We start from the raw sequence: 25,942 nt of genomic DNA on the forward strand, positions 1-25,942 counted from the left end.
AGAACAATCTAAAATTCCTTTTTGCAATTCCGCCGTGAAACTACATACTTTTCCTGTCATTCTTGAACGACGAAATAGCCTACTTTTCTGTACCAAAAATAACAGAATCGAATAGCAACACTTTTCAATATAAATGCTGAAAAGTTGAACTACAGTAGTAACACTTTTCAACATTTTTTTAATTCAAACGATTTATTGACAAAATACATGAAAATTTGACATAAAATTTCACTCAGTGTGTGTTTTTTGGAATTGCAAAAAATGTTGTATGGAACTCGTTGCAAAACTTGTTTTTTTCGGCACTCTTCGTATTTATCCAACTCGGTGAACCTCGTTGGATAAATGTACGACTCGTGCTGAAAAAATCCCCTTTTTGCAACTTGTTGCATAAACTACTATTTTCTGCATTGATTATCAAATTTAGCCTGTTTGGGCTCGTTTAAAAATATTTCAAACTTTTATGGAGTTAACTCGGGAATTTGCTAAAATTCGCAAAAAATCGGGAATCGTATACATACTTGCTTGAAAATTATTTTTTAATACCTAAAAAAAATATTACGGTTTTCAAATTAAATTCACTTAAATCTTCTTTGATAACATACTTTAAATGTAAGGTTCCTTTCACATTTTCAATCTATTTGAAAATGAAAAAGATTTTAAAGGGATTTAAAAATCCAAATAAATATAGAATGCATTTGAAACAAATTTGCATAATATTTTGTTATTGTTGAACTAAATTCATTAAGTCATTTAATTATTTTTTTCCAAATGTTACCCTTGGTTTTTTTTTGTGAGTATGGGTAAATAACTATAGATAAAGCATGATTTTCAGTTGTCGAAAACCGAATAAAATCCAATCGTTGTTCGTTCTGAATAAAAAAAAAAAACAAAAAAACTTGTTTACATTTTGAAAACATGAAAAAGTACTGAAATTGCTGAAAAATAAATCCAAGAAATTTTGATTTACGTTATTGCAAATATGTTTAAAGAATATGTCTCTTCAAACATTTCACTTAAAATAAGTGGTAAACATGGAACCACATCAAAATGAATTTTTCATTGAAAAAAATTAAAACAGTTAAATACTGACAACTAGATAAATCAACATTGATTGAAAAATTCAATATCAAAATTTACAAAAAAATATAAGGGAACTGGTAAAAACTTTTTTCATACGAATTCCTTGATATTTTTCTAATTTCTTTGAGAAAATAATAACAATAATCATGTTTTAATTGTATTCTTTTATTGCCATTTCCAGTTGAAACGAAGAATCAAAAACTATACGTGTGTGTGTGTGTGCAACCAACCAAACGGGACCACGCGGTCCTTTTTTACAAATTGAGTTGTTTCCATGTATTTTAGATTAATATACTATACATGCAAATAACTCGCATAGGCATTTGGAGGGTGAGCTCTGCCGAGCTTCGGTGACCCATTTCTACGCAGGCTAGCCGTGCGCGAGGTACTTCAGCTTGAATCGACAAGCCCCGCCCTAAAGAACGTTTGCATCAATCGGATTCAAACGTCATTCAGAACTTCCAATTTCTTGTCCGTGGACAAGAAATCAGCGCGGATTTAGTAGGCAGATTTTTGTTATTCGTTTGTTTTGGAAAGATCTCACCAAATTTCAGCTGAAGTCCTGATGATCATAGTGACGGGTCCAACCCGAAGAATCGAAAACTATACGTTATCCAAATTTAAAAATAAACATTAAAATTGAAAGTATTGCTAAGCTTTCGATTATTTTCAAAGACGAAACGAAAAATAACGAGGGGCCAACTATGCATAATATTTTCCTGATGAAATAAATAAATAAATGTTTCTCAAATTTATTCACAATGCTTAGTTTTCATATTTCTTTAATTGTGGTTTGAAATTACATAAAATTTTGGAAAAAGTTTTTTTTTATTTATTGAACATGATTTTTGCATCCATTAACCCTTCGGTCATTTCGGTTTGTTTTGGTTTTTTGACGTTTGTCTGCTTTTTAACTAGGCTACGACCCAGTTATCGAGCGCCCAGTTAAAAAGCAGCCCAGTTACTGAACAACAACTGCAATGAGTGCTTTCATGTTTGATGTAGTTTTTAGGAATTAGTTGTTATGTTTCTTTTTTTACGAAAATTTTTAATAGTTTATTTTTAAATTAATTTAGAATTTGTTTTTGATGGTTGTCAATATAAATATATTTTTTTATAAAAAGATAGATTTTGTTCAAATAAGTCATTCTTTAGATAAGAAATGCCTAATATTTCAGTTTCTGCAAAAGTCGGGATTTTGAAAATGGGATTTGAGTGGTCACTGTGATTTTCGTACATGGAAATTTTATGAAATTGTATGAAACATTTGTAAAATTTTATAATCTGTTGCTGAAACATAGCAAAAAAAAAATAAGAAAATTTAAGTTTTTTAAGTCTAATTCAAACCGTCCCACATTTTCAAATGCCATTATCTCAGCAACTAATGGTACAATTCTATATGTCAATAAATGATACATTTGTGAAACTCTATGATCTTTTCTAAAAAAATATTAAGAATATTTTGGAATCTAGACTATCATTTCAAATGGGCGCAATATTGAATGTTTGGCCCTTTTTGTTAGTCTTGATCTCAAAAAAAAAAAAAAAATTAAAGCTTTTTTTCGGAAGAATCAGTAAATTTCATAAATGTTTAATTTATCAACAGTTAAGTTTGGACCGTCAGATTCCCAAATAAGTGCCCACGTGGTTTATGGATGGTCCCTTAATGTAAAATTCTTTGAAGTTATAAAAATTTCTATCATATTTAAGCGTATTTTGATTAAAAATTATTAAATTTAAGACGTAAAAAAATCCTTTCTGATTCGAAATAATGCTTCCATTTTTGAAGTTTTTTTATTTGTTGTTTAGTTTTTATTTTACTAAAATTGTCAATAAGCTGATTTTTTTCAACATTTATTTGGAAAATATTCCTAATATTTTTGGGGTTCTGAAAAAAGTCGGGAATTCAAAACTGGGATTTAAGTTGTCATGTCTCCTTTTAATCGAATTACTGTGTGTTTAAGTATTTTAATTATATTCACTTCAAACTATCAAATTCGTAGCTAAAACCAAAATTATCATTATCAAACTAAAAATTTCGTCCCAACAGTAGCGAAACGACCTGCTTCCAGTGTGACACCTAGCAGCTCCCTAACTTCAAACCGTCAAAGCCAAGCCCAGCCCCATTCCGGAGGGGCAGTGAACCGTGACGCCTCGGGAGCTTTCGGCCTGGGGGGAGCGCACACAGTTACCGAAAAAAATAATTTGCCATGAATCATGGATGTCATGCATTATGGAAAAAAAGAAAAGAGGAAAACAAAAAAAAAACGCAACACGGAATGAATTAAAATCATCAGTGCTGCCAGCCAACCAACAGCTCAACGTGATGTTATTTATGAGTGGAGCTTTTCCTATGTGAAGTTGGCGTTATTATCATGTGTGTGCTTGTGTCTATTTTTTTATTGTTCCCCACAGAGTAAGAGTCAAATGATAGCAAATTGAATAACCTCCAACGACATAGAGGCGGGGGAAAAGAGTGTGTGTACAGCAAAGAGGAAGAAAACAGCTCTGGATTATCTGGTGAAGAAGCGAAAAAGTTGCTGATTAAGTATTCAAAGGTCGTGGTCGGGCCGGGAATACGCCACACCAGGCTGATGATACCAGAGGAAGAAGAAAGTGAATTGTGCTGCAATGAAAGTGTCGTCGTCGTGGAATCCTCGCCCGGAATGGAGGTCGTGAAGATTGCGATTTGGCCCGAGGTCGCCGCAAATCTGTGATATCGCTGAAGAAGAAAGGAAACAGAACGAAGGAGCCAGAAGAAGAGGACACCACAGAATCATCCTGGGAAGAGAAAGAAAGCACGTGAAGATCCGTTGTGAGAGTAAGAGCAGGCCTTGCCAAGATGACGGTGGATTTTAACGATTACTTTTGGGTGAGTGTCGACGAGTGCAAGTGCCGGAGCTTTTTGGGACCGCTTAGTAGAATCGAAGTAGTGTGCGCGCGTGTGATTCGTAGAATGGCTTTTGTTTGACGTTTGTTGCACCCTCACTCACCACCACCACCACCACCCTCAGCTTCATAATCATTCCCGGAACAACCCCCTCGCACCTCACCCCCTTGCTTGACACGGCTGCATGGTTTTGAATAGATCTTGGTAGTTATCTAGCATTGCTGCTGTTGAACAACACACACGAAAATAGCGCTTTTACTTTTTTGGAAGGGATTCTACTAGAAGAAGTTTCCTTGTAGTCAGAGGTTAGTCTTTTTGCTAGATATTAACCACCTTGACTAGAATTGTGCGAAGCCGGTGTTGAGTTCACACTAACATTTCACTAACATAATCAGTTTTTCGTTGTTTTTGTGTTTGGTGTGGCTTAGTCTCTCTGCAATGTAAAAAATAGTTATAACCTGAACATTTCCTTAGTTGTATCACATTCGTCAGTATCATCATCAATATCACCATCTACTAAAAGTAATACTTTCGACCAACCTTACTTCTTGGAACATTAATCAATTTTTAAACGATCAAACGATGGATTTCTTGCTTCGAAGATCTTCACATTATTATTACTAGAACAGCATCATTTACAAAACTACCATTAGATTACTTAATTTAAAGGTTTTAAAATCACTTGAAAATGAACTTCTTTATTCGACCTCGTAGACCCACCTTCACGTATATCTATCGACTCAGAATCAAATTCTGAACAAATGTCTGTGCGTGTGTCTGGATCGAAAAATATGCACACGATTATCTCCGGAATGGCTTAACCGATTTGGACCGTGTTGGTCTCATTCAATCCGTCCAAGGCCCTAGTTAATATCATGAAGTTTAGATAAGTTGAAGTAAAAAACGATTTTAACAAAAGTCCGGAAGGGTGGTTTTTGTTTTTTTGTCGTCATGTTATACATTTTTAGAAAGTTATTTGAAAGACCTTTCAAATGAGCATAAAACATCGAAGATCTGATAACGCTATCAAAAGTTATGACCACTTAAGTGTTATTTATACACTTTTTTGAGGCCGGTTCTCAGATATTTTGATAAAATCGCTGCCCGGATCTATCATGCGACCCATCGATAGATGGGTAATCAAAAGACCTTTCTCGTCCAAAAATTTAAGATATGACAACGCTTTCAAATGTTATGAGCACTTAAGTGTAATTATAACACTTATCAGAGGCTGGATCTAAGATATTTTGATGAAAACGTTGTCTGGATCGATCATGTGAACTATCGTTGGATAGGTTATCAAAAGACCTTACCGACGAGCCAAAAAGATTGAAGATCTTAAAACCCTATTGAAAGAAATAAGTAATGAAGATTAATTTGTTAAACATGTTAAGCGGGAATAATGCAATTCTGAATTAAAATAAGTGAATGTTAGGAAGGCACCTAAAGGTGGATTAAGCATTTTTTTTTAAATATAATTTACTGTACCAAAAAAGTCAGCTTTTTACAAAAAGTGTGCCCTAAATTTTAAAGGAATATCATGGAAAATATTGATCTCATTTTCAAAGTTTGAACACAAAGTTTCGTGAAATTTTTTGCCTTAATTATTTTTTTGGAATAGGTCCTATAAACCTTAAAAAGTTTCGTAGCTCATAGCACCCTTAAAAAAACAAATGAATAAATAAATATTTAATTCATTTTTAACAGTTTTCTGTGTTCAAGACTGAGCGGGTATTTAAAATGTGTGTTTTGCCTCAAAAAAATGAACTCCTTAACACGAGATCCTAGACCCACCTTCACGTATACATATCGACTCAGAATCGAAAACTGAACAAATGTCTGTGAGTGTGTTTGGATGTGGATGTGTGCACCGAAATATTCTCACTCAATTATCTCGGCACTGGCTGAACTGGATTGGACCATTTTGGCCTCATTCGAATCGTCTTGGGGTCCCATAAGTCCCTATTAAAAATTATGAAGTCTGGTAAAGTACTTCAAAAGTTAAGCTTAAAAAAACATTTGGAAGAAAGTCCGGAAGATAGTTGAAAGGGTGGTTTTTTGTAAGAAAACTGAACATGTTATACAATTTTTGTAAGGTACTCAGAATATTGCATCCTTTCTCTAATATTTCGATGAGTGTTGTCATGCTTTTGAAATAATTTATTCTGGGTTTAGTCATATTTTTGTAAATTTTACATTCTTTCAAATATGAGTAATTCTTTCAACTTTTGATGTTTTTTAGAAAATTTCTCAACTTAGGCATAATTTGAATCATTTTCTGTTCTTTCCAAATTGCAGAGGCGACGCGTGGCCAAAATGTTTACCTCAAACAATCTTTTTAGTAATTTTCAAGTTTTTTAGCTGAATCATATTTAAAAAATATCTTTTATATATAATAAAAAAAAAATAGATGATGTTAGCAATATTGTTATGAGAACTGTTGATCACATGATTTTTATTGAAATAGTAACTCTTTCAAATTACAGCAATTATTATTCTTCAAGAAGTGTAAAATTGGAATGCTTTTTACATTATAGTTATTAATAATTAGCTTGTTTTGTAAATAAAAAAACTAAATCAAAACTTGAGGCGTAATCCAATCACAAGTTTTTCCCTAGAGTTTTCTTTAGAATGACTTCTCTTATGTTCCATTGGATTAGATCAGAGCAAAAAAAAAAAAATCATTATTCTCAATTCTCACTAAGCAAACATTCCGGATATTGACCATTCTAATCCTGAAATCACGTGATCTAGTTTCCTGACCAAAACAATTGGGCCATGAACATTGTATTTTACGTTTCTTTTCAAAGTTTTCCTAAAAAACTAGAGGGAAAAAAATAATATCAATGAACATTATGAAAATCTACAAAAAATAAAATAAAAACATCACTTTATAATTTTATTTTGATTTTTGTTTTTGGATAAACAACATGTAAAGGAAATTATTGTATGCTTGGTAGGGTAAAGATTTTGTTCTATTTTCTTCCAAATTATTTTGCAAATCTGGCGATGAACTTGCTTGCTCACTTTTAACAGAGCTATTTATTTCATTATTTCGGTTTAAAACGCTTTTTGAAAGCAACATGTCGTTCAACTATTTATAACAATTAAAAAAGTTTTACAAAAATATTTGAGCGAACACGCCAAATCGTCTTTGAATCATGGAACAGCCAAGCGCATTCGTATCCATAAAGCTCTCAATGAAAATCTAACGCGCACTGAAAATTCTACCAAGCAGCCACCAACCTGTTCGGATTTCTCCATGCACGAGTTCCCATACAACGCATAAAAAAATACACAGAAAGACTCCCCTGTTTGTACACGCTGGACGGTATGAATGTGGTAGTTCAGGGTGTGCATGAAAGCTTTTGCACAGTCGACATAAAAGCGCGCGAGGCGAGACACGAGCAGGGAGAGAGCAAAGTTCAAAGAGAGAGAGAAAACTCCAGATTTTGCTCTCTCCCTGCTCGTGTCTCGCCTCGCGCGCTTTTATGTCGACTGTGCAAAAGCATTCATGCACACCCTGAACTACCACATTCATACCGTCCAGCGTGTACAAATAGGGTGGGCTTTCGGTGTATTTTTGGATGCGTTGTATGGGAACTCGTGCATGGAGAAATCCGAACAGGTTGGTAGCTGCTTGGGAGAATTTTCATTGGCGCTCTATGATACGAATGTGTTTGGCTATTTCATGGTTCCAAGAAGAGTTGGCGTGTTCGTTCAATTATTTTGATGAACATATTTTAATTCTTTCTTCAGAAAGAAATCAAAATGATCACCTGTCCTATGAACAGGTTGAACAGGTGGACGCGACGCCTCTGCCAAATTGTTTCAATATTTTTTTATATGGACTGTTTGTTAAATTAGTTTTTCAATAAAATCGATCATATTTTAAAATATTCAACATTATTTTTCTGTGAGTTTTCCATTCCTTTGAACATGAGCATTTCTTTAAATTGAACACATTTTAAAAATGGTTTGCAAAAAACCCAAAAATGGTGTTTTCTTAGGGCGTAATATTGAATGTTTGGCCCATTTGAAATGTTAGTCTTGATTTGAAAACTTTGAAAATATTGTTTTCGAAAAAAGCAGACAATTTCGCGAATGTTTCATATTTTAACATTGAAAATCGGACCATTAGTTGCTAAGATATCGACATTAGAAAACGGTTTTTGGGGTGAGACCTAGGAAACATCAATTTTCCTGTTTTTAAGTCTTTGCATGGAAATATTTCAGCAACTAAGGGTCGCATGAACAAAGTTCAAAAAAGCAAAATGTAGAGAATTTTCTTAGCTTTTCAAAAAATGTGTTTTCAAAGGTATGCGAACATGAGCACTATTTTTTTTAAATTAATAACTGTGACTATTTTAAAAAAGTTCCCAAAAATGGCTATAACTTGAAAACGGTGCACTTTATCAAAATTTCACTAATGTACTTTTTGATTGCAAATTTGATTTTACATCAAAAAATAAAGTTAAAAAATTTTGACGACCAATATTTCGTTTTTTGAAAAAATCAGTATTGATTCCAAAATTCATAACTCGGTCAAAGATTTTTGTACAACCTGGAAATTTCTGAAAAATTGGCATTTTATGTCCCTTAAAACATATTAAAAATTAGTTCTTTTTTTGCAAATCAATTTTAGTCACAAAAAGTTTAATAAAAAATCACCCATTTTTTTACCGTGTTTCATGTTTTTTGGGTGTAGTCCTTGCCAAATATCAGACTTGTCGAATTTTTTTCTTAATGTTCTCGGAAAATCAATAACTACAACTTTTCCCAAGACACTGAATCGATCAAAAGATACAGATTTTTGAATTTTCATACATCATTTTTATATGAACAGCTGCCAAATATGTATGGAAAATAATATGGACAAACTTATGACGCAAAATGACTTCTTTTGGCATACCGAAAGCACCATAAATGTTTCAGCCGGATTAAAAAAAAAACAAAAATTAAAATTAAAAAAAAGATCGATTTCGTATAGAACTGCTCAGTTATGGAAATCGTCATTAATCAATGATTGCCAACTAGGACGTCAATGATTGTACCAAAAAATTAAATAAATTTTGAAACATAATTGAAACAGAATTGATTTTCATGCTGATTCATTTTGGTGCAGAAATTCGTTAAATTTAATGAGATACAGAGCATTTTAGAGTGATGATCAATTTTCTTCGAAAATGATCAACAGCTTCACCTTAAATTGTACGAAGAGTAGCAGACTAGCAGCATAAAAAAAAAATTATGCGTAATTGTTTCTTTGGACTTAACGAGTCGATTCACACAAATCAAAATAATACAAAACTAAAAAGCGTTAACAGATAAGTTATTCCTTGTACATTTTGCTGTTATTTTGAAAGTTATTATAACAATTTATCCGAACATAAATTGTTCATAACAAGTTTTTTCAGCTCTTATTTGCAAATATTTTTTAATTACAAAAAAGACAAAAAAAAAAATCTTTCAAACATCAGCTGCTGGTGTTACACAATGAGCCAGGCCCAGATAAATAGTGGAATTCAGTCATCTGCCTAACTCCATAAATGCTGAAAATACTTCAGATATATTTATAATAGGCTAGTCATGTCAAAGATTTCAAATTTGGGTCCACTTTCTCTTCCTCTGCAATTCCGTGAATGCGTTATTGTTTGAAAACTGACATTCAAACTCTCTTCAAATCAACGAAGAATCATCTCTGCGATAAACTTTACGCAGTATGCCTGGCCATTTTAACATTTGTGTTGTATGTATCAATGTCTTGATATTGTTGTTGATATAGAAATTAAGATATTTTATTAAATCTGGGCTGCGAGACCCAATTTCCAGCCAAGCTGGCTTCTCATCGTTGTAGTTGAAATGTTTCTTTATTATGTTGTTCGAAGCTTTTGTAGAGTTTATGATTACTTAAGACTCTCATTTAGTTTTCACTGTGGAGCAATTAGTAATCAAGTTACTAATTCCTTTGACAGTTAGTAAAACTCAGTGTGGTAGATAACTACCACGATCTGATCACAACTTTCAAGTTTTAGGAAGTTGAGCAAGAAGACGCGCCTGGAATGATGTCCGCCACAAAGCTACTAGTGACCGGACTGGCCCGCAACATGGCCCCATCCGAACTGGCGCAACTGTTCCGCTCGTACGTTTATCTGCTCAGAATAGCCGAGCTCAGTGCCGACAGCGCCATCGTGTACGTACCCGATCGATCCCACGCGGTCCGCGCTGTCCGGGAGCTCAACTTCCGCGTGGTTCGCGGTAGAGTCATCCAAGTTCGAATCACCGGAAATTGTACCGCTCCAGCCGGGGCGACGATGTCCCCCCGAGTCGACCCGAGCGGCGAAGCCGACCCGCGCGGATGCAGCTGGAACTTTTATGTCGGGAACATTGATCCGGCGGTGCCGTTCGGTCGCGTGGTTGAGCTGTTCCGACGGTATGGGACTCCCGGTTGCTGGCAACGGGCAGGGTCTCGTACCACTGGGTTGGTTCAGCTGAGCACCGACCTGCACTGGACGGCCGTGGCGCAAGGGTTGTGCGGAGCGATTGTCGGCGGCCATCGGATTACGGTGAAGATCAGTCACCTGGACGTTGGTCCGGGTGCGGTGCTGGAGATGGGAGCTGAAGCGGCGGTAAATTTGACAATCTTTGTTATGTTTGTGATTTGTTTGGTTGGGGTTGGTGTTGATATTTGACTCATGAGTCTTCTTGATGAATCTAATGTAATCCAAGCGAGAAATACCCAAGTTCAATCCTAAGATATCTTTCGTATTATATTCTTGATGGCAGCAATGCAAATCTACCAAATATATTCAAAATTTTTGCACTCCAGTGTCTAAGCGTTCTCCATTCCACCTTCTAGTGAAGAACCATGAAAGAACTGACTGCAAAATGAAGAAACTCCACGTGTACAACTTTGCCGTCGGCCGGATCACGGCTTCGGACCTGGTTCACATGTTCAATCCGTTTGTGAAAGTGCAAGGTGTTGAAGTGATTGACCGAAACCAAGCCTACGTGTACGTGGCCAACAAATGCGCTGCGAGGGCCGTTCAGGAGCAACATGGGCGTGTTATCTGCGGAGAAGCGCTCCAGGTGCAGCTGGCAACGGATAAGCAGCATGACCCCGGGAAGCTGCCGGAGGTCCCACGTGTGACTAGCCGGCGACCGGATCTGAAGGATCGTAATTGGAGGTTTGGCGTCCGTACCGACAAGGCGACTGACTTTGCCAAGGTACTGGATTTGTTCCGCCAGTACGGAACGGTCGTCTGGAGCTGCTGTCACGTTGACGGAATCGGTGGATACGTTCTGCTGAAGACTCCGTACCACTGGTTGCGGGTTACGCAAGGTACGGATTTTGTGCTGGTTGGAGGATACCGGATCAGAGTTACGGCGCTACTCGAGGCAACCATAACCGAGGTATCGCTTACAAAGTTGGCCAATGAAAAGAACAGTAAGGTATTGGCTCGGGACGATGCGGTCCATAGGAAGAGCCAGGCCGGGTTGAAGATTTCTTCAAAGAAATCCCTGGTATCTCTGTTGCTGTCCAACATATCGCCCAACGTGAACGCATCGGATATCATTTATCTGCTGAGCTTGTACGTTGATCTACAAGGACTAAGCTACCGCGACCAGTACGCGTACGCTTACGTGCCGGACCGTTCACAGGCAGCGATCGCCATTCGAGAGCTCAACTTTCGCGTCATCGGTGGCCAACCGATACAAGTCCGCATCGCGTACCCGTTCCAGGTAACGGCAAGCATCACCAAACCAACGATTCCCCGCGAACGTCCGTGGCTCAAACCGTACTGCTGGCGCTTCCTGGTGAGCAATATCCATCCGGAAAAGCCGCTCAAGCACGTCACCGATCTGTTCCGCCGCTTCGGCAGACCGATCTTCAGCTTTCGGAACGTCACAAAACCCAGCTCCGGGTGGATTCTGCTCGAGACTGACCAGCACTGGACGACCATCACGGAGAAGCTGAACAAGAAAGAAGGCGCAGGCGTCGTCGTTACGATCTGCGGCGACGCTGACTTCAATCCGTTCGTAGTGGACGACCAAGTAGTTGAAGAAAAACGCCCGGCTGAGGTCCCGACTTCGTTGTACGTGTCGAAAGCATCTACGCTATCACTGGACGCGTCGGACCTTGCCTATCTGTTCGGACTGTACGCGGAAGTCGTGGGAGTCTACATGAACCGAGATTACGCCTTCGTTACCGTGAAAAGCCAATCCCAAGCGGTACAAGCCGTCCACGAGCTGAACGGTCGGTTCGTCGGAGGACCTACGCTACCTCCGCTTGAGGTTAGCCTCAGCAAGGACACCGGCACGGGTTCCAACCTCTGCTTCAACTTGCCTCCGGCCCGGAAGCGTCCCGACTTGTCCGAACCCATTTGGGGATTCGTGGTGAAGAACATCGACCCGGAGGTACCGTTCGAGCAGGTGCGGCAACACTTCCTCCGCTTCGGAACGATCTGCTCGAGCGTTCGGCACGCGAATCGTACGTACGGATCCGTCTTCCTGAAGACGTCGCACCATTGGCGAACGGTTGCGGCCAGGCTGGACGGGGTCAAGCTGGGCGGACATCGTTTGAGTGTGTTCCAGTCGATGCGGTTTGGTTGTACCGACGTTGACGGAGTGATGGCTAAGGTAACTACTTGTTGTAACGTTTCGAGGGTTGTTTTGTTTGTTTGCGTCTTGTGGATCTTGTAATACATCGCACAATGATGGAGCACTTCCGAGTTCTATTCGAAACTATCTGAGTCAGCCTGTCATTGTTCCTTGGATTGAAACTTTTCCTTATTCTTACCCAAAGTGACTATACCGAAATGGGGACCACGTACTACCTGTTCGTTGAACAAGGACACGATTTGATGCTTGAAGCGTCCGACTTGGCCTATTGGTTTGGCCTCTTTGCCAAAGTGGTGGCCATTTTCGTCAAGCAACGGTTCGCATTTGTCCATGTGAGCACTCGCTCGGAAGCTTTGCGAGCCGTCCACGAGCTCAACTCTCGCTACATCCATGGTCCGTTGTTGGCACCGTTGACGGTTCGCTATGAAGGCGTCACTCCTGCCAAATATCGGACACGTACTGCTCTGGCGGTTCAACAACCGCCTGGGAATCCTCCCCAGCCTATATGGCGATTTGGGGTGAGAAATATCGATCCGGGACTGGACTTCAACCGCGTCCTGGAACTGTTTCGACCGCTTGGGACGGTTCGTTGGTGTGGACGCGATGGTACGGGAACGTTCGGATCCGTTATCCTGGAGACAACGATGCACTGGCAGATTGTGCTGCAGCACTTAAGACGGAGAACTTTCCTGGGAGGACACCGACTCTTGATCACTCACGTAACAACTAACGACGGCGTTTCTGCCCTTAGCGGGATGACCAAAGTGGTAATTATATTGTTTCTTTTGTGTTTTTTGTAGCAATCCTTAGAACTGACCACTTTCTATTCAAAACTATTGAAACTATGTTGCGAAACTTACTTGGCGATACCTCAGAGATTTTCCCTTATTCCCTTAAAAAAGTGGAGTATCAACACTTCTCGTCTTCCAAATCCCTTTCTTTGTCCCTGGCAACTTTCTCTTAGAAAATCATCGCATTACATGGCGAAATCCAGGCTGCATTCCGCTGAAATCACCATCTTCTAGTGAAGCGAAAACTGTCTGACTATTATGAAGAACACCAAGTGAACGCAAAGAAAATGGTCCTCGCCGCACTGCACATTCACGGCGAAGCCGTCCGCGCGTTCGACGCATCCGAGCTCGTCTACCTCGTCGGGTTGTACGCCCGTGTACTGGGGATTGAAGTGCTCCGCGAGCGTGCAAACGTGTACGTGGCCAGCCGATCCGGCGCCAACTTTGCGCTTGGCATGCTCCAAGGTCGACACTTTCCCGGCATCTTGAAGTGGCCGCTGAGGGTGGGGCTGGCCGACGATGAGCCGAAACAGCTTGAGCTGGAATCACCGGTGGTTCGGAAGCGACCGGAGTTGGCTGAACCCGTGTGGCGGTTCATCGTGAAAAGTCACGATCATGAGTTGGATCCCGACGAGGTGCTGGCACTGTTCGCATCGTTCGGGAAGGTTTGCTGGAGTAAACGCTGGGATGCTTATCGGATCGATGTCCTGGTGCGGACCAAGTGCTCTTGGAGAGGAGTTGTTGCGCGATTTTATGCAGCGGTGCAGGGAGAGCAGCGACTGAAGATCTACCGAGACTCGACGTCTGATTGTCCGACTGTTTTGTCCTCGAAGGTAATTAGAAGCTAATATGAAACACGATCTGTGTGACCTGCTAGATCCTACCAATATCTATTCAAAACCTGTTATATCTGTTAATATCTGTAATTGTAAAGAAATCAAATTCGTGATTCACCCAGGTACAGTGAAGAAAATGGCAGCCAAAATCGTGCAGGTCTCAAACATAAACCTTCTTGGGCTCGATGCCCCGGATCTCGTCTATCTGTTTGGCTTGTACGTTGACGTTCTGGGCATCGATGTCAACTTCAGACATGCATTCATTCAAGTTCCCAACCAATCCCAAGCCACGCGAGCCGTCCGTGAACTGAATTGTCGTTTCATGCATCAACCTAACGGAAATCTAGTTCCGTTGTACGTATCGAGGAGGAAATCCCTGCCAGCGGGACGATCGCTAGAGAAACCTCCTCCGGCTCGAACTAGGTTGGATCTGGTGCAACCGATTTGGAGGTTCTGCGTGAGCAATTTGGACTCGCAAGCTGACTTCAAGGATGTTTTACAACTATTCAAACCGTTCGGAACGATTTGCTGGAGCTGTCGTTCAGCTTCCGGTACGTACGGAGCTGTTCTCGTGAAAACTTCAACCCATTGGAAGAACGTACTGGACTCACTCGAGGGAACAACTCTAGCTGGGCATCGGCTGAAGATTTCCATCGGATCTGAACAAGTGGCAATACTGCCTGTGGCATGTTGCAAGGAAGAGATTGCTGACGCAACGCGGTTCTATGTCGGAAACATGTCAAATCCTTCGGAGACGAGCTTGACGGTTGAGGCATGCCAGAAATACGGCAAGCTGAAGCGAGATTTATGGGTAATTTATTCGTTGTGTGCTCGTTGGTAGAACTAGGTATTATTGTCTGTATGTTTCCATGTAATTGTAGAGCAGATTCTATACTACCATACTCTATTCAAAACCTTGGCAACTCTGTTGGGCAGATCTCTTAACAAAACAGTCAACATTTCTTCAGTGAAGCAAGTGAACAATGGGATCCAAAATCGTGCATATCACAAACTTTGACTTTCTTTCGCTCGATGCATCGGATCTCGTCTATCTGTTTGGCCAGTACGTTGAAGTACTGGGCATAGATGCCTCGTCCACATACGCAAACGTTCAAGTGCAAAGTCCCGAACAGGCTCAACATGCAATCTTCATGCTAGACGGTCGGTACATCCAATGTCCGGACGGGCTGCTTGTCCCGATGCGCCTGTCGCTGAACTATAGCGCGTTTGCCAGCAAGTGGATCACGACTCTTCCTCCGGCTCGGATCAGGCCCGACTTAGAACAACCGCTGTGGAAGTTTTACGTGAGCAACTTCAACAAGACGGCCGACTTCAACGCCATTCTGAACCTGTTCCGACCCTTCGGAACGCTTTGCTGGAGCAGCCGGGACGGGTCCGGAACGCATGGATCCGTCATCGTGAAGACTTGCTCGCACTGGAAACCGATACTGGAATCCCTCCATGGTTCGACCTTGGCCGGACATCAGCTGAAGGTTATCTTCGATCTGAAAATCGCGTTTACAGCTCGTTTTAAAGAAGAGCCGGATCTCCGAATAGCGCAACTCACGATCCGGAATCTGTCCAGGGCAGACGGGCAGAAGTACGAAGCCGAGTTGCGCAGCCGCTTCCAGCGCTGGGGACATGTGACATGGATGGCATTCGGCACTCGTCGGAAGATCTGTTGTTTGCACCTGATGTCACGCTACACCGCGGATGAGGTCCTTCGACAAATGGGCCCTCTCGTGATCCGCGGCTGCAAGTTGGTCGTGGAGGTGGGCGACGAAACGGAGGATTTGGCAATGGTAATACTAGATATTAGTTTGTAAAGATTTTCATACCGATGTGGCGAATTTAATGATATTTCAATTAAAAATAACTAACTAATGGTCGCAATGCCTGCTTCGAGCGTATCCTAGACCTTACACCTTGCCAACAAAACGTCCAAGCGAAACTTATTTCGGGATACCGTGGAAATTTTCCCTTATCCCCTTAAAAAAGTGGAGCATCAACACTTCCATCTTCAAAATCCCTTTCCTTGACAATTATCAATTCCTATAGGGTTCTTGGAAATCATTACATGATGAAATCCAGTCTGCAATCCGCTAAAATCAACGTCTCGTAGCGAAGCGAAGCGATGATATAACGATTTTTGTTTTTAATGTCTTGTAGGATCAATGTATACGCATTTCATTAATCCCTACAAGGACTGTAATGAAAATATTACCAGATTTTTAACCTACCATAATCTATTCAAAACCTTGGACGTTCCGTCGAGCAGTCATTCTAGAAATGTATTCCAATCATAAAGCGGCCAGGTCTACTGCGTTGCACTAGCCGCAGAGAGGATTCTGTAACGAGCAGATCTATAAACTATTAAGGTGTAAACTCCAGTGAAGAAAGCGAAAAATGGCTGCCAAAATCGTGGTCACAAACATGAACCAGCTACCACTCGATGTATCGGATCTCGTCTATCTTTTTGGCACGTGCGTTGACGTACTAGCCATCGACATCAAGTCTGGGTTCGCAAATGTCTTAGTTCCAACTCTGAGTGACGCTGCCCGTGCCATCCACGAGCTGGACGGTCGCATCCTTCAACATCCGAATGGAGATCTAGTTCAGATGCAACTATCCCTGAAGAAACAATCGCCAGCAAGACAGCCAACCAAGAAGCTACCTCCCGCTCGGAGTAGACCAGATCTGGCGCACCCGATTTGGAAGTTCTACGTGAGCAACCTGGGTACGAACACCGACTTCAACGTCGTGCTCGAACTGTTCCGACCGTTCGGAGCAATCGTTTGGAGCAGTCGCGATGCCTCGGGAACGTACGGCTCGGTCATGGTGAAGACATCAGCGCACTGGACCATCGTGACCGATACGCTGCGCGGCACGACCCTGGCCGGCAATCGACTGTACGCCACTATCGATCGGAAACACATGTTTGCAACGTGCTATAAGGGAGTTGTGGTATCGATTCCAGCGCCGCTAGCTAAAGGGTTCCGGATGATGCAAATCTTGATCGGAGGCTTGCCCAGAAAGGGTCGAAAGTACGAGGCCGAGTTACGATGCCACTTTCAACGGTGGGGACAGGTTGTGAGGATTTCGTTCAACTTTCATCGGAAGATATGCTACCTGGATCTAAAGTCACGATACTCCGCAGATGAGATTCTACGACAGATGGGTCCTGTCGTGATTCGCGGCCGCAGGTTGGACGTGACGATACCTGTGGAGGACGAAATTGAAGATGTTGCAACGGTAATAGTAGAAATTTACTACCTTTTAATGTTGGTTTGTGTCCTGGCTTGTACTCTGAACTCGTGTCTTGTGTCTTATACCTTATCCCCCCTTTTAAAGCATCAGATATACATGACGAAATCCAGTCCGCAATCCGCTCAAATCATCGCTTCCAAGCGAAGCGAAAAACTCGCGTCTTGTGTGCTATTAAATGTATTTAGATGCGTTTTGCAATGCAGATACTACCATGATCTATTCAACACACGAGGTTAAGGTCAAATATCGAATACCTCCAACTAATAGCTCGCAGATTCCGTAACAGCGAGTGAAAACTCAGTTTTCAAAATGGAACCCCGTACAGTGCTCGTGCATGACATAAACCTACACCAGCTCGACGGGTCGGATCTCGTATTCCTGTTTAGCCACGTCGTTGACGTACTATCCATCGACATCAACGGCAGTTTTGCGTTCGTTAACGTTCCGAACCAAGAACAGGCGATCCGTGCCATCCACGAGCTGTTCGGACGATACATTCCGGGCCCGAACGGAGATCTCGTTCCGCTGCGGGTATCTCTGACGGAGTACCACTTTGCGGGACAGAAGCTACCCGCTGCCCGGATGAGAAGCGATCTGGCGACTCCCATGTGGCAGTTTTGCGTGAAATACCTGCACGAGCGGACCGATTTCGGCGCCATTTTGGACCTTTTCCGCCCGTTTGGAACGGTTTGCTGGAGCGGTCGCGATACGTCCGGAACGGTTGGATTCGTGGTCGTGAAAACGGCGCAGCACTGGACGAGCGTGCTTCAGTTACTACACGGAACCGTAGTGGCCGGACAACGGTTGAGCTTTGCGATCTGCATGAGCGAAGCGCGTTCGCTACGGGCTACGGTTGAAGATTCGAACGGGAGCTTCGTCGAGAGGACTCACGATCAAAGGGTAAAATGGTTTCTTTGTGTTTTGTGTTTTTTGTTCACTGTATACTAAACTAGAAAATAACGGATACTACTCCTCTAAAGATGCCAGGCCTACTGCGTTGCATAATTCGCATGATAAAGATTCTATGAACGAATCTTTAGGGGAGGAAAGATGCGTGGACATACCGTAGCAAACAGCAGACATTTGCAAGCTGATTCTACCAGATTCTATTCAAAACATTGGCCGTGCTCTTACAGGTCATCTAAATAATTCCAGGGACAACACAACAGTAGAAATGTCGTTCAGAACACTGGTTTTGAACAGTTTGGACTCGCTTCCACTTGATGTACCGGATCTTCTATACCTGTTTGGGCTGTACGTTGACGTGATTGGGATAACTGTACTGCCCGGACACGCATACGTGGTGGTCGCTAGCCACAAACAAGCCTGCCGTGCAGTGACCGAACTTGAAGGTCGCTTCTTTCAAACTCGGGACGGGGATTTTGTCCCATTGCGAATATCAATAGTCAAGTCCCGGTCGGAGAAACCCCACACGGAAAAGCTCCCACCCGTTAGAAACAGACCGGATCTTGTCCAGCCCGCGTGGCAGTTTGTGGTGGGAAATATCGATCGCGATACCGACTTCCGAATCGTCCTGGAACTGTTCGCTCAGTTCGGAACCGTCTGTTGGAGCTACCGTCACGTGTGCGGAACGCACGGAGCCGTTATCGTGAAAACCTCCGCTCGTTGGAAGCAGGTGTTGGACGCCCTGCGAGGCACAACCCTGGCGGGACATCGTTTGAGAATCGCGATCTGCAAGAACGATGTGCGGTCCAGGGAGCTGCCAGAATCCGTCGGATCGATGCCGCGTGGGACGCCGTGGGATTCGAGGGTAAACATTTGGGTCTTTGTTTGTGTGTTGTTACGTGTTTTCTTTTAGGATACGGTGGAGATTTTCCCTTATCCCCTTTAAAAAGTGGAACATCGACAAGTTCCGTCTTACAAATCCCTTTCTTGGTGCGCGGTGGATATGGGAGCGGCCGACAATGGATTACATCAGATTATACATGGTGAAGTCCAGTCTGCAAATCGCTAAAATCACCGTCTTTAGCTAAGCGAAGTGCTTACAATCCAGCAATGCCAAACTTATATGAGTCTACCAACATCTATTCAAAACATGCCGTGATTGTTTAGTTGAACGTATCTCTCGCTATAGTTCTAGTAGTCAAGAACACTAAAAGAAAATGCCCATCGCCAAACTGTTTGTGGCGAACCGTTCCTTGCTCGCGCTCGACTCCTCCGATCTGGTCTACCTGATCGGGTTGTACGCCGAGGTGGTCGGAATCAAAGTTATCCAGCACTGTGCGTACGTTCACGTCGCCAGTCGTACCCAAGCTTACCGCGTCATCGACGAACTGTGCGGACGATTCGTTCGGGGCGCGCAGTGGCCTCCGCTGCAGGTCAAGTTCCAACGCGGTGGCAGCTATGACTGCGGGAAGCGTCCCACCGTAAGTCGGCACCGTGTTAAGCTGGCCGACCCGATGTGGCGATACGTCGTGAGTAACATCGATCCGGACGTGGATTTTGAACGGGTTGAGGACCTTTTTCAACCGTTCGGAGTGGTATGCTGGAGCTGGAGAAACGCGTACAAGACGTACGGACACGTACTGGTTAGGATTACGTGTCGGAAGGAGCGAGTCGTAGCCCAGCTGAACGGTTTTCGGCTGGGGAGTCACCGCCTCACGGTGGTCGTCGATCGGTCAGGAGCGCCCTGTACTCACGCGCGGGATCCTACGAAAGTTACGGTAACTAACATTTTGTCATTTTTGTGTACTCTGTGTTTAGTGTGTACTAACAAAAGCCTGTTTCTGTTTTGAAGATTACTACCAATATCTATTCAAAACCAACCTGATTGTTCAAATCCAGCAGTGTTTATACCAATATGACCTCCACAACTCTGTTTGTCAAGAACACCGCTCCGCTATCGCTTGGAGCGGCGGAGCTAGCCTCCCTGTTCGGGCACTTTGTCGACGTGTTAAGAATATCCGTCAAAGAAAGGTACGCGTTCGTGGACGTGCCCAGCTGTGACCAGGCGTTGTACGTCCTAGAACAGCTGCACGGGCGGTTCGTAAAGGGAGCGTACCTTCCACCGCTGCAGGTTGAACTGGCGAAGAACCCAACGCAAAATCTGCTCGTACCTCAACGGGTGCAGACACCGCACCGCCGGCTCGACGATCCGATTTGGCAATTTGCCGTGGATAACATCGCGCCAGGATTGGAATTTGACCAGGTTCTGAAGCTCTTTCGCCAAGTGGGAACCGTTATCCGCTGGTTTCACGAGTCCTGCAAGTTTGGACGCGTAGTTCTGAGAACGACTCACCACTGGTCCTTCGTAGTGTCACTTCTCAACGGGACAACGCTCGCCGGACAGGAGCTGGCGGTTTCGTTCGACGCTATGGACGATACTCATTTTCTGAACTCGATTGGATGGCACGAAGAAGATGCCGATGTCAAGGAATTCTACATCGGGAATCTGGTCCCGGACGGTGACTCCTACAGTGACGTGGTCCGTGCAGCAATCCAGGATCACTGCCGACCGTGGAGTGAGGTGCTGCGGTTACACGTTGTACCGTGGCAAAGGTATGGCTTCCTGCGGCTCAATTCTACGCTCAGCGTTGACGAGATCATTCGCCGGATGAACTGCCTAGTGGTTCACGGTCGCCCGGTGGTGGCGGCAGTGGCGCACAATACTGTGTTCTACTTCGAGGGAATGACGCTGGTAATTGTAGGGCTTAAGCCTGTGTGATGTATGTTTGTAATGTTTGTGAAACTTCGTGAAACGTAAACGTTTCAGTTTTGTCAAGGTACGATAGATGTGGGCATTCTGAACACGCTCCAATAAATAAAATGGTTAATTTCGGGGGTGCGCATGGTTGCTTAAGATGATTCCAAACGCCCATTTATACCAAAAAATTTCAATTTTATTCATTTGCAGGGAATGCACTAAAATTCAATTCTGTCGATTGGGGCGTATACAGGAAGTCCAAATCTATCATACCATGACGAAACTGAAGCGTTAACCAACATCAAATTTAAACATGACGAGATGTTTTATGAGTACTACCAAGATCTATTCAAAACCTGCCCTGTTTTAACATTGTTAAAAAAACGAATTTGTAATCCCTTTTCTTCAAGTAGCCACGTTGAGTTGAATACTAACTGAAATGTCCGCGACTACATTACATGTGACGACTGCTGGTTTAAAGCTGAGTCAGGCAGATCTAGCATACATTTTTGGACTGTATGCCAAAGTTGTGGGAATAAGTGACAGAAACAATTATGCCTTCGTTGGCGTATCTAATTACGCTGAAGCGTTGCAAGCTATCCACGAGCTCCACGGTAGATTCGTCAGAGAAACGGACCCAATGCCGTTGAAGGTCAACTTTGGTAACCACTACCAGGATCCATCAGGGTGGACGAAACCATCGGGAACGCTGCTGCAACTGAACCTCGAAAACTACATCTGGCGCTTTGTGGTGACCAACGTTTCGAACATTGGAGATGTTCTGCAATGTTTCCGAAACTTTGGATCTGTAGTTCGGTGGTGGCATCAAGCTGACCATCAATATGGGTGCGTTATACTGAAGACCACATTCCACTGGCGCGTCGTCTTGGCCCGCATTAACGGAGCAACACTTGCCGAACCCGAACAAAGGATTCATTTCTACAAATATGAAAATCTCCACTTTCCGCGGGATATCGATTGGTGCTACGGCGACAAGGACACGGAACGAGGCTGCCATTTGGTAGAATTCTTTTTGGCGACTTGTTTGCAATTCAGCGGCGCCAAGATACGTGACCACTTTCAGTCTTGGGGTGAAGTGGTGCTAGTGAACTTTCCCCAAAAATCATACGGTTATCTTATTCTGAAAACCCGCCACAAATCAGGAGAGATCATCCGTCGTATGAAACCACTAGTTGTGAACGGTATCCGGCTAATTGTGGAAGATGCTCGCAAGTGGTCCGCCTTTCAGGAAATGCTGCTTGTAATATTCGCTGTTTGTACTTCTGTGTATTTGTGTGTGTATTATGTCCTAGACCTTCTCAAAAACCGTCCAACTCCAAGCGAAACTTATTTCGGGATACCGTGAAGATTTTCCCTTATCCCCTTAAAAAAGTGGAGCATCGACACTTCTCATCTTCCAAGTCCCTTTTCTTGTCCCTGGTGCGCGGTGAAGATTGGATTGGATTCAGGCGGAATCGGTTTCATTCCCATGAATTGTCAATTCCTAGGCAACCTGTTTTGGCAAAACCATCACATCTACATGACGAAATCCAGTCTGCAATCCGCCGAAATCACCGTGTCCAAGCGAAGCGAAGCTGTCGATTTGTGCTTGTCTCTATTTGTTTAAAGCAAGAAATACTACACCCAAACGGCGGTCGCATAATTGTGATCAAGTTAACGATAGTCGGGACGATAACGATAGAACTATCGTTATCGTATCGTTATTTCGATAAGATTATCGCCGATAATGGACGATAACTCAAAATCTTTCTAAGATCGACTTATTTCAACCGTATCATGTTAAATTTTTACTAAGAGCATTCACTAAGAATATCTATTTTGTAAATTTAATAAGTTTCAAAGTAAAATATGTACTCAAAATTGTTCACAAAATACCGTATTTTTTCGAAAGTTCTCAAATTTTCAAAATATGCAATATCGGTATCAAACGAAGCGAAATTTTGTATGCATTTTCACTTTATTAGAGTGTTTTTTTTAGCAATTCTCTGAGATTTCGGTCATTCGATTTTTTTTGTATTTTTTAATCCTGCTGAAACTTTTTTGGTGCCTTCAGTATGCCCAAAGAAGCCATTTTGCATCATTAGTTTGTCCATATAATTTTCCATACAAATTTGGCAGCTATCCATACAAAAATGATATGTGAAAATTCAAAAATCTTTATCTTTTGAAGGAATTTTTTGATCGATTTGGTGTCTTCGCCAAAGTTGTAGGTATGGATATGGACTACACTGAAAAAAAATGATTCACGGTAAAAAAAATTGGTGATTTTTAATTTCACTTTTTGTCACTAAAACCTGATTTGCAAAAAACACTATTTTTAAATTTTTTTTATTTTTTGATATGTTTTAGAGGACATAAAATGCCATCTTTTCAGAAATTTCCAGAATGGGCAAAAAATCTTTGACCGAGTTATGATTTTTTGAATCAATACAATTTTTTTCAAAAAATCGAAATATCGGTCGCAAAAGTTTTTCAACTTCATTTTTCGATGTAAAATCGAATTTGCAATCAAAAAGTACTGTAGTGAATTTTGGATAAAGTGCACCGTTTACAAGTTATACGTGGTGATTATTGCATTCGATCGTAATATTTCGATCGTAATTTCTCGACTCATAATCGAGATTTCTCGATCGTAATATTTCGATCGTAATTTGTCGATGGTAAGTCGTAATTTGTCGATAGTAGATTGAGATCATTCGATCGTAATTTCTCGATCTTCCATCGACAAATTACGACCGACGATCGAGAAAATCTCGATATGGGTTCGAAGCTCGTCTTCAATAATTTTGAAAATTTCAAAAATTTAAGAAATGTCAAAGATTTTATAAATTTCAAAAATTTAAAAAATTTCAAAATTTAAAAAAAAAAAATAAATTTCAAAAATTTCAAAAATTTCAAAAATTTCAAAAATTTTAAAATTTTTAAAAATTTCAAAAATTTTAAAAATTTAAATTTTTTTTTTAAATTTTGAAAATTTTTGAAATTTCAAAATTTTTAAAAATTTTGAAATTTTTGATTTTTTTTTTATTTTTAATTTTTTAATTTTTTGAAATTTTTTAAATATATTTCTTTTTAATTTTTAATTTTTTTTAATTATTTTAATTATTTTAAAACTTTTGAAATTTTTTAATTTTTTTAAATTTTTAAAATTCTTGAAAATTTTGAAATTTTTGAAATTTTTGAAATTTTTAAAATTTTTGAAATTTTTGAAACTTTTAAAATTTTTGAAATTTTTGAAATTTTTGAAATTTGATTTTCGATGGTAAGTCGTAATTTGTCGATAGTAGATCGAGATTTGTCGATGGTAAGTCGTAATCTTACGATCGAGAAATCTCGATCGTGAGTCGAGAAATTACGATCGTAATATAACGATCGAATGCAATAATCACCACGTGTATTTGTTGGAGAAACCGGGAACAAAATGGTCTCTAACCAAATTGAGAGAATAATGTTGACTCCGTAATACTCTCGAATATCCGATCACGCATACCAACACAATAATTTGTTTGTTTCATGCAACTTTTTTTCTTCATCAGTATTTCTTTCCCTTTTCAAACTCATCCAATCACGGTTACTTCAATATCCAGGACTTGTCGGCCCGTACACTGTACCCGCTCGACTACCTGTTTCTGAAACCAAAGTGTACGATCTCAGTTTTATCCTCTGTTTAATTTATATTCTCTGAATCTGATTCCCAACTGTTTTAGAGATCTGGTCAGAGCGCATTATTCAGGGTTTCCAATGACTCGATAGGTGACTACCAATATCTATTCAAAACCAAATCAGGCTTTTTGTAATCATACTTAACAAAGCAGTACATAATAGTTCAAAATAACAAAAAATCGGAAAATGGCCGTCGCTACATTGCGCATATCATCTCCTGGAATGAAACGAAGTGAGGCTGATCTGGCCACCATTGTTGGATTACACACCAAGGTCGTCGGAATTGACACGGTACGCGATCGTAACTACGTCCATGTGTCGAACCGGACGGACGCGCTGTACGTCATCCACGAACTTCACGGTCGCTTCGTCAGTGCCACAGACCCAACACCGCTGAGTGTCGCACTGTGTAACGCTCGCGAGACCCGCCAGGCTTCGTCCCGCTCGACGAAGCTACCCGGGACGCGACGACAGCTGCTGAACCTCGACAGCTACATCTGGCGGTTCGCGGTGACCAACACTGCGAGGATCGAGCATGTTCTGGAATTCTTCCGAAACTTGGGCTCAGTACTTCGGTGGTTCCATCGGGCGGACAACCAATGTGGGTGGGTAATACTGAAGACGACATTCCACTGGCGCGACATCGTGGCCCGATTCAACGAAGCTACTCAGGGCGAACGCAGGCGAAAGATTCACTTCGACAAGGTCGAAGGCTTTGCCTTTCCACTGGATGTAGAGTGGTGCTACGGAGACCAGGACACAAATAGGGGCTACCATTTGGAAAAATTCTTTGTCGGGAATCTCTTTGCGTTCAGCGATGCTAGGATTCGTCAACACTTTAAGCCGTGGGGTGAAGTGGTACTCATAACCGTTCACTGCAAATTAGAAGGTTTTCTTATTCTCAAGACACGCTACAAATCATCGGAGATTCTTCGTCTTATGGTACCACTAGTTGTCAACGATCGCCGGCTGAGAGTAGAGAAGTGTCGCGAATCGTCTGCATTCAGGGATAAGGTAATGTTTTCTATGTTTGCACTTCTGTGTGTCTCTCTCTATTTGTTTGTCATTATACATCGAATCCAATTTTCAATGGCTAAGTGACTACCAG

General features: G+C 41.7%; 1 protein-coding gene across 20 annotated transcripts in view; it reads left to right on the plus strand.

The window, feature by feature from the left end:
- The window catches only part of LOC120426072 (F-BAR domain only protein 2), a 76,192-nt gene that overhangs the window by 7,111 nt on the left and 43,139 nt on the right, over positions 1 to 25,942 (plus strand). For 7 of the 20 annotated variants that reach the window (XM_039590759.2, XM_039590760.2, XM_039590762.2 and 4 more), the window contains exon 2: positions 10,830 to 12,610. In XM_039590759.2, the coding sequence (XP_039446693.1) occupies positions 10,859 to 12,610 (1,752 nt within the window). In that variant the 5' untranslated portion in view covers positions 10,830 to 10,858. Of the gene's footprint in view, positions 1 to 3,495; positions 3,953 to 10,020; positions 10,600 to 10,829; positions 12,611 to 12,776; positions 13,360 to 13,655; positions 14,217 to 14,341; positions 15,031 to 15,187; positions 16,022 to 16,610; positions 17,472 to 17,780; positions 18,387 to 18,641; positions 19,258 to 19,594; positions 20,171 to 20,805; positions 21,145 to 25,005; positions 25,849 to 25,942 lie in introns of those variants that run through there. The other 13 variants (XM_039590780.2, XM_039590781.1, XM_039590776.1 and 10 more) reach the window with 12 other exon arrangements.

This window comes from Culex pipiens, chromosome 3, assembly GCF_016801865.2.
Source record: "Culex pipiens pallens isolate TS chromosome 3, TS_CPP_V2, whole genome shotgun sequence".
Lineage (NCBI taxonomy): Eukaryota > Metazoa > Arthropoda > Insecta > Diptera > Culicidae > Culex > Culex pipiens.